Here is a 14,994-nt window from a genome sequence, read left to right as displayed (position 1 = left end):
ATAATTCTGGTATGAAAGTCTCATATGAAAAAGTACGTTCGTCACTGAACGGTCATTGACCGTTCGGTTTTCTTGGTAAACATAGTAAAAATGGGATTCTTTCATTTGGAGAGAACCCTAGTTGAGAACGAGCGTCCTCGTGTGGTAATACTATGTTTGAGCGTTCGGCCAAGCATAGTTGTATCCGTATATCCCTTGATAAAGTAATATATCAAATCTTGTACTTTAAGATTAGTAGTGCTCGGTCTTACACCAAGCGCTCGTATTCGATTCTTATATAATCTATATTGATGAAAAATAGCGTTCGTCCAAATTCAGTAAATCCTTTTACCGTGTTCGGTCATTGACGGACATTAGGTTTCTGTGATTGAATTATTATAAATATGATTCTTTAACGTCTTGATGTGTCTATATTCATTTGGATCCGGCCTAGAGCCTACGTACTTACTCTATTCTTTGAGTGTGGGTCTGAACTCACGAGAGTCAGTTCATTCAACTGATTCACGTGGTAAATAACGTTCGTCATATAGGGTATATTATTGTAATCGGTCTTATTCTATTCTGGAACGGGAGATTTATCGGTCTCGTTCCTACGTTCGTCCTCATTATGAAGAGGGCTGAACGTTCGGTATTTTATGTCCTTGGAATGGATGATAGAAATGATATTAAAGTGAAAGATTATAAAAGATGAATTTGAGAAAAGTGATAATGAAAGATGGAATTGAGAATGATTATGTATGAAATAAGAAGAGAATGTGATATGAATGAAATGATGTGAAGTTGAACGAGCGTTCCAGGGAGGAACGACTCTTGGATGAATATTGATATTGTAAAGTATGAATGTGGACAAAGCTTAGCTGGCATTTCATCTTGATGTTCCGTGAATACTCGTCCTCAAGTAGAGGGGAGTAGATCATGTGTGGGAACGACAGGAGGTCCTAGTCCTTAGGGGTACTTTGGATGGAACGGACTAACCTCGGGTGGCAGTTGATGAGAATTCCAGTTACTACATCACCCGGGTGCACGAACGTCGTAGCTACACAGAATTCATACAGTCCGGACAATCGGTCTAGTATCAGGGTTTGATTGAATTGTTTATTGGAATGTATTGGAATGTGCTTGCATATGAACATGTATGTTATTACTTGAATTAAATTACATAAGCTTACCCTATGTTTTTCCTTGTGTTGTCTCGTTTGTACGTCCGTCCTTGTCCTTGCAATGATCATCCGTGTGGATGTGAGCAGAAGGAGACGCGTTATTGGAAGAGGCGTTGGAAGAGCAATATTTGGAGGAAGAGAACTTAGTCGAAGTCGAGGTGAAAACCGAACAATAGGACGTTCGGCTTGTAGTTGGTCATTTTGGTTAGGTGGCCGTTCGTTCACCTGTTTCTTTAAGTTTTGTATGACCGCTCGGTGTTGGTTTTGTAAACCGTTCGGTCAAATACTGTTTTTATTGTACAGTTAAGTTGTAGTTTCTTGTAAGGCCGTTCGGCCACTGTAGTACACTCTTTTAAATGTTAAAACTGACCTGTGTTATTATTAATCGTAATTATTCTATTATATAGTTTTATTACTGTATTTTTGGGATGTTACACCTAATGGCGAAAAAAATAAGACTGTCAGTAAAGATAAAAATAAAATTTAAGAACCCTAAATGAAAATGACAAATTGAGACCGAGAGGGTGATGGATGCTTCATTGTGTAAAGGATATTTAATGCACGCAATTTTTTCTTGACTTTTGTTTTTATAAAGTATATAATAAATAACGCATTTTGAAGGGCATGAACTGCATTTAGATTTAATTTATCTTTACTGTGTTAATAATTTCAACAAAGTACTCTGTACATGGTACGAACTCGATTCTACACAAAAATACCACTTTGATATATTTTTTTATAAGAACATTGCGTAGCTAATGGAGATGGAAAACAATGTAATTACATAATATGTAAGTGAGTCAGAGTATTTTAAGTTTTCTATTATAAATATATATTAATTTTTACTAATAAATTAAGGTATATTATATTAATGGATTCGGCTGTGTTAACTTGAAAAAAAGAAAAACAAATAAAATAATAAGTTGATCCAAACACTTCAAGTATTTCTAGAGATCCTCTGTTTTGAATATATTTTATTTTCAATTTTACCTTTTAAGTATTTTTAAATTGAAATAATTATTTTACTAATTTTATCTTTTTAAAGTGACATTTTTTTTAAAATTTAACTAATTTTCTTATTTGCTCTTGTATTTACGGGGTCATAGATTTAACTAATTTTATTTTTAACTAATTTTTTACTTTTTTTTCTTATGTTATAATATATTCAATTTACTATGAGATACTTGTTATACGTATCATAATATATCTAATAGTATTTTCACTTTTTATAAAATGACGTAATTCTATTACTTGTCATATTATGTCTTATGTTCTAAGAGAGACATCCGTCCACCTATCATAATAGGTGATATTTACGATTAGCTGTTACAACTTGTTACTATAGGCTCGCAGATACCGATAGGTCCCGACAAAACTGTCCGTTCGGTTTCAACAATTAGCCGATCAGTCTCGACAAAGTTGTCCGTCCGATCTCAACAATCAGCCGATCGGTCTCGACAAAGCTTTTCGGTCGATCTCTGTTAGTTTATTAGTTGTCCGTTCGGTCTCGACAACAATTAAGCAGGTGTAACGCGCAATGAATGTTGTAACGGCTGTCGTTAAGTAATTAAGGTTTGCATTGATGACCATTAAGAGGTAAATTAATATGTCAGATTCCTTTAAACTCTATAAATAAGGGTTTAGGTGGAGGGTAAGGACAGATGGGAACTCAGACTATAATACGCTATATTTACTTTAATATTTAACTGTCACGAACAGTTCATAAAACCGCTTTTAACTTGAGCGTCGGAGTGCCTTTTGCAGGTACCTCTCCTCTTTTGCAAAGGGGGTGACCGAGCGGCCAACATTGGAGGTGACCGATCGGTACGAACGAGAAGCAGACAAGCGGAGCGCACCAGTCGAAGGTTAGTGTCTCGGTCTCGTAAATCCCTACCGAAACATTTTGGCGCCAACCGTGGGGCCGAGAGCAAACTGAAGACACCCAATGGTAACAACAAGAAATATGAAAGAGCAGAGCACCAGAGATTTAATAAGAGAGTTGCAGGCCCAGATTGAGGCACAGGCGCAGACTATACAAGCGCAGGCGCACGCTCAGCAAGAGATGCGGCGGAGGCATGAGGAGGAGATAAGGGCGCTAAGGGCCGAACGGGAACCTCCCGAGCGGTCCGCCTCGAATCGGGAAAACGCCAATGAGGCGAGCCACAATCACGTCAACCCGAACGGTCGGGCTAGAAGGGAACCAACGCCCCTGCAGACCGCTCGGCCAACCAGTTTATTGCCTTTCACGGTAACGATCATGCAAACGCCAATGCCAGAAAAGACTCCCCCCGTATTGGATAAGTATGATGGTTCGGCTGATCCGGATAATCACTTAAGGACGTTCGGTAATGCAATGGCATTCTATACGGACAGCGATCCTATCATGTGCAGAGCCTTCTCGTTGTCACTTAAGGAAGAGGCATTGGAATGGTACAACACTCTTCCTTCCAACACAGTGGATTGCTTCGCTACTGTGGAAGACCTCTTTAGGAGACAATACGCATCCAATCGGAAACAGGAGGTGACACCGGTGGATTTAATAAACACTAAGTAGGAGAAAGGAGAAACTTTGAAGGCTTTTATGAAGAGATATAATGAAACCGCGCGACGAGTTAGAGAGGTAGATCAATATTTTATTATTAATAATCTGCCTTCGTGTATGAGACCAGGATATTTTGCGGAAAAATTGTATGCACGACCGCCAAAAACGATGGAGGAACTCCAAGAGCGAGCAGCTGAGTTCATCCGTATGGAGGAAATGCGTTTGTCGCAAAAGAAACGACAGCAAGAGGGTGATGCGGGTGGAAGTGGAAAGGACGGCAAACGACCGTTCAGCAATAACGATAAGAATAGGGAGTTTCCCAGGCCATTCAAGTTTCATCGTTATACAACCCTCAATGCACCTAGGGCAAAAGTTCTTGAAGAAGCCCTTAGCGCGGAACTTATCACACCCCTGAGGAAACCGTCTCCAAGAAATGCAGACGAGAGGAAAAGTTGCCGGTACCATCAAAACCATGGACATACTACAGAAGACTGCATCACATTAAAGAATGAAATAGAAAATCTTATCAGGGCGGGACACCTACGAAGGTTTATAAAAGAAGCATACGGCCTCCCTAAGGAAGGATATTCGAAAAGAGGCTCCGAGCGGACGAGTAGGAAAGACGAGCGAGGGCGGGGCTATAGTCGCAGTCCCAGTCGTCATCGGGAACACTCACTTCGTGGAGTTATCAACTGAAGAGAAGCATCCACAATTCTACTACTGTCATGTTTAAATTCGGTCTCATTTGATTCATGCTTTTGTTAGTTAACTTACGCTCTTATTATTGAATAAATAAAGCCCAATTCAGGCCGATCAATCGCTCCTAAAGTGGCTAAATAAAATCATATTCAATGAAAGTCTCTCAGAGTTAGAAGATGAAGACCGAACGGTAAATCCCGCTCGGCCAAGAGGTAAATCCCTCTATAAAGATTTGAAGACCGAACGGTAAATCCCGCTCGGCCAAGAGGTAAATCCTTCTATAAAGATTTGAAGACCGAACGGTAAATCCCGCTCGGCCAAGAGGTAAATCCCTCTATAAAGATTTGAAGACCGAACGGTAAATCCCGCTCGGCCAAGAGGTAAATCCCCCTATAAAGATTTGAAGACCGAACGGTAAATCCCGCTCGGCCCAGAGGTAAATCCCTCTATAAAGATTTGAAGACCGAACCGTAAATTCCGCTCGGCCAAGAGGTAAATCCCTCTATAAAGATTGCAAGACCGAACGGTAAATCCCGCTCGGCCAAGAGGTAAATTCCTCTATAAAGATTTGAAGACCGAACGGTAAATCCCGCTCGGCCAAGAGGTAAATCCCTCTATAAAGATTTGAAGACCGAACGGTAAATCCCGCTCGGCCAAGAGGTAAATCCCTCTATAAAGATTTGAAGACCGAACGGTAAATCCCGCTCGGCCCAGAGGTAAATCCCTCTATAAAGATTTGAAGACCGAACGGTAAATCCCGCTCGGCCAAGAGGTAAATCCCTCTATAAAGATTGGAAGACCGAACGGTAAATCCCGCTCGGCCAAGAGGTAAATTCCTCTATAAAGATTTGAAGACCGAACGGTAAATCCCACTCGACGAAGAGGTAAATTCCTCTAAAGATGTGAAGACCGAGCGGTTAATCCCGCTCGGTGAAGAGGTAACAGGATGTAACAACTTGGAGCACAGAGCAAACTCTTTAATACAACGAGAACAACCTCCCTCAAACTCATAAGTCTTATAGTTAACCGTTCGGCTAAAGCCGAACGATTAACTCAGACTTGGGGGGCTTATGTTACTATAGGCTCGCAGATACCGATCGGTCTCGACAAAGCTGTCCGTCCGGTCTCAACAATCAGCCGATCGGTCTCGACAAAGCTTTCCGTTCGGTCTTTGTTAGTTTAGCAGCCGATCGGTCTCGACAAAACTTTCCGTTCGGTCTCTGTTAGTTTAGCAGCCGATCGGTCTCGACAAAGCTTTTCGGTCGGTCTCTGTTAGTTTATCAGCTGTCCGTTCGGTCTCGACAACAATTAAGCAGGTGTAACGCGCAATGAATGTTGTAACGGCTGTCATTAAGTAATTAAGGTTTGCATTGATGACCATTAAGAGGTAAATTAATGTGTCAGATTCCTTTAAACTCTATAAATAAGGGTTTAGGTGGAGGGTAAGGACAGATGGGAACTCAGACTATAATACGCTCTATTTACTTTAATATTTAACTGTCACGAACAGTTCATAAAACCGCTTTTAACTTGAGCGTCAGAGTGCCTTTTGCAGGTACCTCCCCTCTTTTGCAAAGGGGGTGACCGAGCGGCCAACATTGAAGGTGACCGATCGGTACAAACGAGAAGCAGACAAGCGGAGCGCACCAGTCGAAGGTTAGTGTCTCGGTCTCGCAAATCCCTACCGAAACACAACTATTTAAGTGGGAAACAATGTCTTAGCTCTTCCTTTTCTATTTTGGAATTAGGAGGAAAATGACGTGCGAAGGGATGGGTGAGATTTTTTTATATCTATTCAACACGTAAAGAAACTTATCATATTTACTTTTCTCTTTTAATTTTATTAGTGATAAAGTAGTTGAAGATTAAAAAGTGGAGTGTACATTACCTTTTTAATAAAACCATATGTTATTATTATGCAGATGGAAAAATGTAGTACACAAGAAGGGTACGAAAGGATCATGCAATCATTATCGAAATTGAAATGTGGTGTATCTCCATGTCTAAAAGGTAGTAGAATATGTAAGGTTTAACCTTAAAATCTGAGAGGTTATTTATCATCATGGATTAGGAATTGGCAATGGCGTAGGTTTAAGAATATGGATGGTTTTTGAATTTTGGTTCTTGATCATATCTTTGAATACTTGTTTTGCAAACTCTTAATTTGTGATATGTTTAGAGAGGTCAAAAGTGTTTAACACCGTTGTTGTTGCTGCTGTCATAATGCATCGATGCTCATTAAATGAGCCTCCCAAATTAGTTGTTTCTTTTCTTTTTTATTGTTTCGAGAACAAAAATGCTGAATGGTAGAAAACTTTATAGCAAGAAAAATACTGTTTGTGTAAAAATGATAGAATTTCTAAACTCTTATATTTCATATTTATAAGCTGATAGCCTGCATCCATCATTAATTAACACACCAAAAACAAAGGTGTTAAAGACTATTGACCTCTCTAAACAAACATCAAAGCTGCAACCACCCACATTATCATCCTAATTAACATAATCTAAAATTTCAAACCATGTAATGACTACTCACAAATCAACTCAAAGCTTTTGTAGGTGCTGTTAAGAAAAATCCTGAAAGCTAGACATTATAAATAATGTGATTATGCATAAACTTGTGACTCAAGCCTTCAGACATTTCTCCTTTTAGCTTCCATTACTTGTTTTAACAATGAGAAAACTCTTGTGCTTCTTCTTTCCCTTGTTGCTCCTTCTCAACTTAGCTTCTGTTCTTTCCACCACTCAAATTTCAGGTTTGTGCTTATTATTCTTCTTTCACGTGTATCAGGTTTTTTAGTAAGTTTTCAAAATATATTAAACTATAGACTAATCCTGGTGAACTTCATTCGTTTTGTTATTTAATAACTGCATTTTTTATGCAGGAAATGAAGTGAAAGAGAATGGGATGGTTGTGAATGAAGATTTAGAAAAAGTAAATCCAGAAGGACATGATGATGAAGAATCAAAATTCAAAGGATTGTTTCCTAAACCAATTCCATTTGCTAAACCTATTCCAAAGCCAGTTCCTCTCATTAAACCTATTCCAATTCCATTGTATAAGAAACCAACACCAAAACCGATTCCCAGTGAAGAAGCAAAATTCAAAGGTATTTTCCCAAAACCTATTCCCAAAGTTAAGCCAATACCAAAGATAATTCCTGTTGTTAAGCCAATTCCCATTCTTAAACCTATTCCAAAGCCATTTGTTAAGCCTATTCCTATTCTTAAACCCGTTCCTAAACCATTTGTTAAGCCTATTCCTATTCTTAAACCTGTTCCAAAGCCAATTGTTAAGCCAATTCCTATCCTAAAACCCGTTCCAAAACCATTCGTTAAGCCAATTCCTGTTCTAAAACCTGTTCCAGAACCATTTGTTAAGCCAATTCCTGAGCCTATCCCTAACATTGAGTCAGAGGAATTCTTAAAACCAAAGCCTTTATTGAAGAAGTCTATTCCTAAACTACCATTTGATCCCAAATTCAAGAAACCATTTCTACCACCATTGTCTTTTAAGAAGCCAATTCCAGCTCCTTAAAATCATAACACTCTTCAAAATATAAGGATAATGGTTTTATATATGTGGAACCATCTTTAGTTCAATCTCAATCATAATTTGGATAGTCCTTTGGTACCCCTCTTGTGTACTCAATTCCAAATATATATGTACTTGATGTTTTTCATTAATGAAGTTCTCAATATTATGTTAATTAAAATTACAAACGTTACTGAGTTTGAATTTTTATTTAATTAGTATTTCCATTTGACATATTGAAGAGGTGGGCTATTTAATTGTAATTTTGTGTGAACGTGATATAACTATATTTACACAAGATTTCAATTCTACAAATTGAATTTAAAATCTTAATTAGAGCACTTATAATATTACAACGAAATAACACTAAATTAGGTCATAGGATGGTTGTAGATGAAAACGGTCAAATAAATTTTAATGAACTTTAAAACCATTGGACTCAATTTCAACCATTAAAGGAAGTGAATGTTTGATGGAAGACTACTAAAATATTTTGAAAATTTTGGCACACCTTTCAATCTCGGTTCTCCACTAATAGAAGAAAAAATGAGTATACCACTTCGGTTTTTTAGCAATCACGACCTATAAGATTGTAAAAATTTAAAAAAAATATCATCATGTCGATGTATGTGTCATTCAAAACCGAAGCATATTACACAAGTTAAAACTCTAAAATTGTACTATTGAAGAATACAAAAAGGAAGAGATAAGGACAAGGAGGAAGAAGACCGATCATAATATATATGGACAAAATTTTACTGACAAATTTTTATGATTATTGATGAATTTTGTTAGCCAATGAATATTTTTTTAGTCGTTTGACAAATAATAAAATGTTCTTGATTTAATAGACATGTCAATTGATTGTTGTATGTAACCGATTAGGAATAAAAAAATATTCGTGTCTTATATTTGTAGATAAAATCTATGATGAATAAATGATATAGACAAATATTTATTACTTAAGATAATAGATATTTTAATATTCATTTATAAATCGGTAAGATACGAGTATCATGTTACCTGTATCTTCGGATATCCATTATTCACAAAAAATTAAAATTAAAATTAAATTTTTATTTCATTAAGTTAAATTTAATTAAAATTAAAATTAATTTATAGTTTATTAGGTTAAATTTTATTAAAATTAAATTTTAGTTTATATTATATTTTATATTTTTTTAATTTTATTTAGATTTTATTTTAAAAATTTACATAATATTTTTTTAAAATATTTATAGATACCTATATGTTTTAAAACACTCGAAAGTATTTTTTAAATAAATATATAATAGATAACAAATAGATAACAGATAAACTTTTCTTTTGTTGCAAATCATATAGCTGAGTATATACTATTCATGCTGGATTCAACTTACATCCTTAATCTCAACCTTAGGTAAATCGAGGACCAAAACCATTTCAAATAAGGAGGTCCAACTTCTAAACATAAGGTCTGGATTGCACTGTTTCAACCTAAGTTCTTTAGTATTTTCAGTTACCATTACATTATTTTTATGTTATATTGTTATAATCTTATTATATTTTATATATATGCACTCTATAACAGTAAGCAAACACACACTATTCATTATTAAATACTCTTCCTAATTTTTTATCACACTCTCTTATTGACTAAAATATCATAAGAGTTTTTTTTAGATAGATCTCTTTTATGTTTTTTTTAGCTCAGTTCAAACTACTCAACAGTAACAACCCAGTCTGCAAATCTAAGATTCGGTAGATCTCGGTAAGAACAACAGTGAAAATAAACTTCAAGATAACTCAGTCGTTAAAGTTACTGGTTTTATATAGTTAAGATTGTTGAAGTTATGATATAGTAGTTGGTGATGTAGTGAACAATGGTTGAGTACCTCATATTAATGTAAAATCTACAAAATAAAGGAAGTAAAAAGCTCCTACAGTAGCATTACACTAAGTGTATACAATAAAATATATGAAATCTGCTCTGTCATGTTGCATTTGAACCTTCTGAAGTTATGCAGTTTTGAACACACAAAAGAAAAAGAAACATGTTACCCAGCAGACTCATTTATTGAAGACAGCATTCCTCATTAACACAGCTACAATAACGGTGTTATTAAACTCTTCTCACCTCTCCAAACATAGGTCAAAGTTGCAACCACCCACATTATAATCCGAAACCAAATCTAAAATTTCGGAGTGCATTTCATAGCATGTAATGACCAATGACCAACTAATCCCAAGCTAAGTATTATAAATAGTATGATTATGCAACAACTATGACTCAAGCCTTAACACCATGAGAAAGGGTTCTATTCTGCACTCTGCACTTTTGTGCTTCTGGGTTCCCTTGTTGCTCCTTGTCACCTTCAGTTATGCTACTTCTTCTTTGGCCACAACTCAAATTTCAGGTTTACACATTACTCCTTTTCAGGCTTTTATACGAGGTTTTCTTTTCTGTAACGTGTCAATAAGGTTTCAAACACATTGAAAATACCAATTTTTCATTATACAAATCATTCTCATTTCTGTATATGATGTTTGTTTGTCATTCATGCATAAAAAATGTGTTCCTTTTAATAACCACATTTAAAAACTAGTATGACTTTTGTTAGACACTAATTTTAGAAACTGACATAATATAAGACCAGTGTTTGTGTGTGTATTAATTAACTAATATTTTTTTTGCCTTTTTTATGCAGGAAATGAAGTGAACAAGAATGGGATGGTTGTGAATGATGATGAAGAATCAAAGTTCAAAGGATTGTTTCCTAAACCAATTCCATTGGGTAAACCTATTCCAAAGCCAGTTCCTCTCATTAAACCTATTCCAATTCCATTGTATAAGAAACCAATTCCAAAACCAATTCCCAGTGAAGAAGCAAAATTCAAAGGTATTTTCCCAAAACCTATTCCCAAAGTTAAGACAATACCAAAGATAATTCCTGTTGTTAAGCCTGTTTCTGTTCCAGTTGTTAAGCCTATTCCTATTCTTAAACCTATTCCAAAACCATTTGTTAAGCCTATTCCTATTCTTAAACCCGTTCCTAAACCCTTTGTTAAGCCAATTCCTATTCTTAAACCCGTTCCAAAACCATTCGTTAAGCCAATTCCTATTCTTAAACCTGTTCCAAAGCCAATTGTTAAGCCAATTCCTGTTCTTAAACCTGTTCCAGAACCTTTCGTTAAGCCAATTCCTAAGCCTATCCCTACCATTGAGTCAGAGGAATTCTTAAAACCAAAGCCTTTCTTGAAGAAGTCTATTCCTAAACTACCATTTGATCCCAAATTCAAGAAACCATTTCCGCCAATTCCAACTCCATAGAATGATGATAACACCCATTGCACCTCATTAGCAATAAAGTTATTATATCTTCCATTACTGAGTGTGTTGATTTATATTCCAATCACAACCATTAGTTTCTTAATCCTATTGTATCCCTCTCCTTAATAAAATTTACGTCACTATTACCCTTTGTAAAATTATTATCTTAAAGTAAGAAATGATATTACTGATTTCTCATTTTAGTTTATTGCTTTTGTTCTTTAGAATTTGTTTCCTAATGTTGTGAACGTTCTCCATTAATCAGCTCTTGGGTTTGAAAACAAAATCATTTTTGTTTTATATTTTATAACAAAGCATATAACTACTAATCATTGTTTTAATATTGATCATTCAATCAGAAATCAGTGACTTTGCTAACTTAATTTGATAATAACTATCTTAAAAATCATTCCAAAACTGGATTCCAATAGATCGATAAACTATTTTGCATTACAGTTAATTTAATTCAATTTTTGTTGTGCCTTTGTATTACCGAAGATCACAAAAAATAATATTCACTTATTTACTATTAATGATTATTCATGTCTAAATTGAATTCCAAGGAACAAGAACCTGTAAAATCAATTTCTAAAATAATTTAAATTTAATTAAAATATGCAGAAGTTATAAAATAAACTTTTTGAAAGATATATAAAACCTTCTAATGAAATGAATTTTCACATGAAATTTGCTCTTGAAAGAGCCTCTCGGAACGCATAAAATGCATTTTGGAAATTTCGAAATGAGTTTTTTTATCGCATTTTCTTTCTTATTCTTTCTCAGCTGTGTTCTCCCTCTCTTTTTCTTCTGCAATAAGAGTAATGATGGAAACAATAGCCATATATATTAGTATTAATGATAATATTAATTCTCCACAGATCCAAAAGCAAAAGAAAAAAAGTCATTTAATCGAGATAGCCATTATGAGCACTATAATAACGGTCATAATTGACCTGTCTTAACACAAGTCAAAGTTCCAACAACCCATAATAAAGTTTGTTTGATTGAAAGAAAAGAAAATAAAATAGTTTGTTCTCCACAATTAATAATAGACAGTTAAACCAAAGTTGGAAGGTACTATGAATAATGAAAGTATATAGTCAGATTTCAAAAGCTTTGCTATTTTCCTCAGAACGAGAAAGGCTTCCACTCTGCAATGTGCTCTTTTACACTTCTGTGCTTCCTTCGTTCTTTTTGCCACCTTCACTTGTGATTCTTCTGCAATGGCTACAGTAGAGGTTTCAGGTTTGTGCTCTATACTAATGCAACAAGTAACAGTATTACGTAAATATATGTTTAGTTTATAAATTATTACACGATTTTAATTTTTATTTCTTTTCTAAACTGTGATATATATATATTTTTTGTTTAATTTCGAATTTAGTAATTCATAACTAATGTTTTTAATTTGTTTTCTGATATAACTAACGGTGGTCACTTCTTCAAATTGTCTATCTACATAATATGATAACTTAACACTAAAAGAAATCATTAAATATTAATTAATTTAAGAATAAAAATAATTACATATTATATTAATTAATTTAGATACAACTTTATGAAGTAAAAATTATTAATATATAAAAATAGTCTCAATTATGAAGTAAAAATTATAATTAGTTAACAAAATTAAGTCTAAATACTCTCTAATATTAACTATCAAGAAATGAATTAGTATCTAAATTAGATTTTAATTTTAAATTAGAAACTAATTTAGAATTAATAATCATAAATATTTAAAACTTGTTAATTAATTAAAGATTAATTTTAATTTTAATTTGCAAATCAATTATAATTTATTATTTATAATAATCTTATTTTATATATCAATAATTTTATATAATTTAGTCAACATAGTAACTGACGGTTAATTAGTGTCGAAAGTTAATTGTTATTTAATAATTTTTTAAAATAAAAGATTTATTCTCATGAAAAGATTATGCAGGTTGAACTTGTGTTCTTTTACTTATAGGGAAGCTTTTACATGAAGAGGTAACAAAACCAAGCTTGCATCAAGATTATGAAGTTTTTGGAAAACTTGTTCCAAAGTTTCCTATAATTAAGCCTTTCCCAAAACCCATTATCCATATTCCCCCAAAACCAATTCCAATTGGGTGTTCTTAGTTTATCTCTATTTGAGAACTATGCTGGCATGCAGATAATGTGTTATCTTCAATAGTCTAAATATTCATTCTTGTAAATCAAATTTATATTAATATAAGTCTACACGTCACGTGTAACATACCAAAATTATAATATTTAACTATAAGAAAGTATCACATATTCAATATAAAGCCCCGTGCTGAAACATAAAGTTAAATTTACACTCATCTCAAGACAATCATAAAGCAAACTTTATGTGTAAGATAGTTAGATCAAAACTATATACAAGAAACTAGTCTAAAAGGATAACTAAGCATCTGCAGTCCCTCATCTAGAGTCTGCTCCACACTGATTTCATCATCCTCTACTAACACCCACCAAATGATCATAGTCAAGAAAAGAAGCAAAAGAACATACAAACAAAATTACAAACAAAAGGGTAAGCTAGATATTAAAACAATTCATACAATACACTAATATATCAAACATCATAATTAAATCACATAGAACAATTAAATCAAATATCCTAACATGTCAAGACTTAGACTAGACTGTTCATTCTTGGAATGAATGCCGAGCTGTGATGGGTTGTGCACTTGTGGTGGTCTCTATTGCTTCATTGCCAACGGGTTACACCCTACCACACTCACATATGTTAGTATGTTCCACACCTTTGATCATACTGGAAGCACCCACGACTAAGACGTCCTTTTACTCTCACTACATGTGTCAAACTTCTCTACTTGAGAATGAATGACCATTAGAGTGTTAGGATTGTTGGATACAAACAAAGTACCACATCGCATAAAATATTAAATACACATAGGTTTATATACACATAAGATACATCCCTTAGTAAGAGGCCTTTTGGAGTGATACCAAAAGAAAATCCGTGAGAGCTTAGCCCAAAGCGGACAATATCTTACTAATGGGGATATATATGGATATGTGTGTATATTAAACCCACACAACATCAAGGATAATCCCCAAGATTGAACTACCTGCATTAAAAACTGCAAAATTAACACTTCTAGACCACCTTTTACCTCTTCTAACCTCTTTTACCAATTTCTAACAATCATAGATTGGATTATCATCTATTTTAGACTTAAACAAAAGTGTATAACATATCTTAAACTAATAATCAATAGTTTATAACAAGACACTAACTCAAAAACCTCTAAATTCTCAACTTAGATACCAAAATCTCAATTTATCTTTATTCTAGTTTATTTTTGAGTGGTTTAAGGGCTGTAACAAGTCAGAAATGATTTATCATTAACCTCTAAACTGACCAATTTGATCCAGAACCTATAAGTCAAAATCTCACTACTCAAAACCTCAAATTTTCACTAAAAGCACTCCAAAACTTCAACAATGAACTACCTCTAAGTTCCATATCAGATTTCATTCAAAGAAAACTTCTAAAAAGTCTCAAATGACCACACATGACAATACTGAACTAGTTGTTTTCTCACTCTAACATCTATCTCTCAATTTCACCCATAAAAACCTCTCTTTTTGACCTTAAAACAATGGATTGGTTACTCTTTACTCTAACCACTTAGAATTCAATTTCTAACATCCTTATACCTCCATTACACACTAACATAACAATATCAACATAGAATTCACACTGCAC

At 34.2% G+C, this 14,994-nt stretch overlaps 1 protein-coding gene across 3 annotated transcripts; it reads left to right on the top strand.

The window, feature by feature from the left end:
* Positions 1–7,021: 7,021 nt before the first annotated feature.
* LOC108339919 (proline-rich protein 4) lies at positions 7,022–11,452 on the top strand. Of its 3 annotated transcripts, XM_017577150.2 has the most exons (3): positions 7,022–7,160; positions 7,290–7,670; positions 10,666–11,452. In XM_017577150.2, the coding sequence occupies exons 1-3, from the start codon at positions 7,079–7,081 to the stop codon at positions 11,247–11,249; spliced, it is 1,047 nt and encodes a 348-aa protein (XP_017432639.1). In that variant the 5' UTR covers positions 7,022–7,078; the 3' UTR covers positions 11,250–11,452. The 3 variants fall into 3 exon arrangements, with proteins under 3 accessions (XP_017432639.1, XP_017432638.1, XP_052733307.1); XM_017577149.2 differs by lacking the exons at positions 7,022–7,160; positions 7,290–7,670 and adding an exon at positions 10,220–10,335 and having other exon boundaries at positions 10,627–11,452; XM_052877347.1 differs by lacking the exons at positions 7,022–7,160; positions 7,290–7,670 and adding an exon at positions 10,220–10,371 and having other exon boundaries at positions 10,627–11,452.
* Positions 11,453–14,994: the final 3,542 nt, after the last annotated feature.

This window comes from Vigna angularis, chromosome 5, assembly GCF_016808095.1.
Source record: "Vigna angularis cultivar LongXiaoDou No.4 chromosome 5, ASM1680809v1, whole genome shotgun sequence".
Lineage (NCBI taxonomy): Eukaryota > Viridiplantae > Streptophyta > Magnoliopsida > Fabales > Fabaceae > Vigna > Vigna angularis.
Note: the sequence above shows the minus strand (reverse complement) of the source record. Positions and strands in the feature narration are given on the sequence as shown.

What these genes read in the sequence shown, in the direction of transcription:
- LOC108339919 (XM_017577150.2), top strand. Translation starts at nt 7,079, where the DNA reads ATGAGAAAACTCTTGTGCTTCTTCTTTCCCTTGTTGCTCCTTCTCAAC. An exon ending in TTCCACCACTCAAATTTCAG is followed by an intron (nt 7,161 to 7,289) that starts GTTTGTGCTTAT and finishes TTTTTTATGCAG; the next exon opens with GAAATGAAGTGAAAGAGAAT. An exon ending in ATTTGTTAAGCCTATTCCTA is followed by an intron (nt 7,671 to 10,665) that starts TTCTTAAACCTG and finishes TTGTGAATGATG; the next exon opens with ATGAAGAATCAAAGTTCAAA.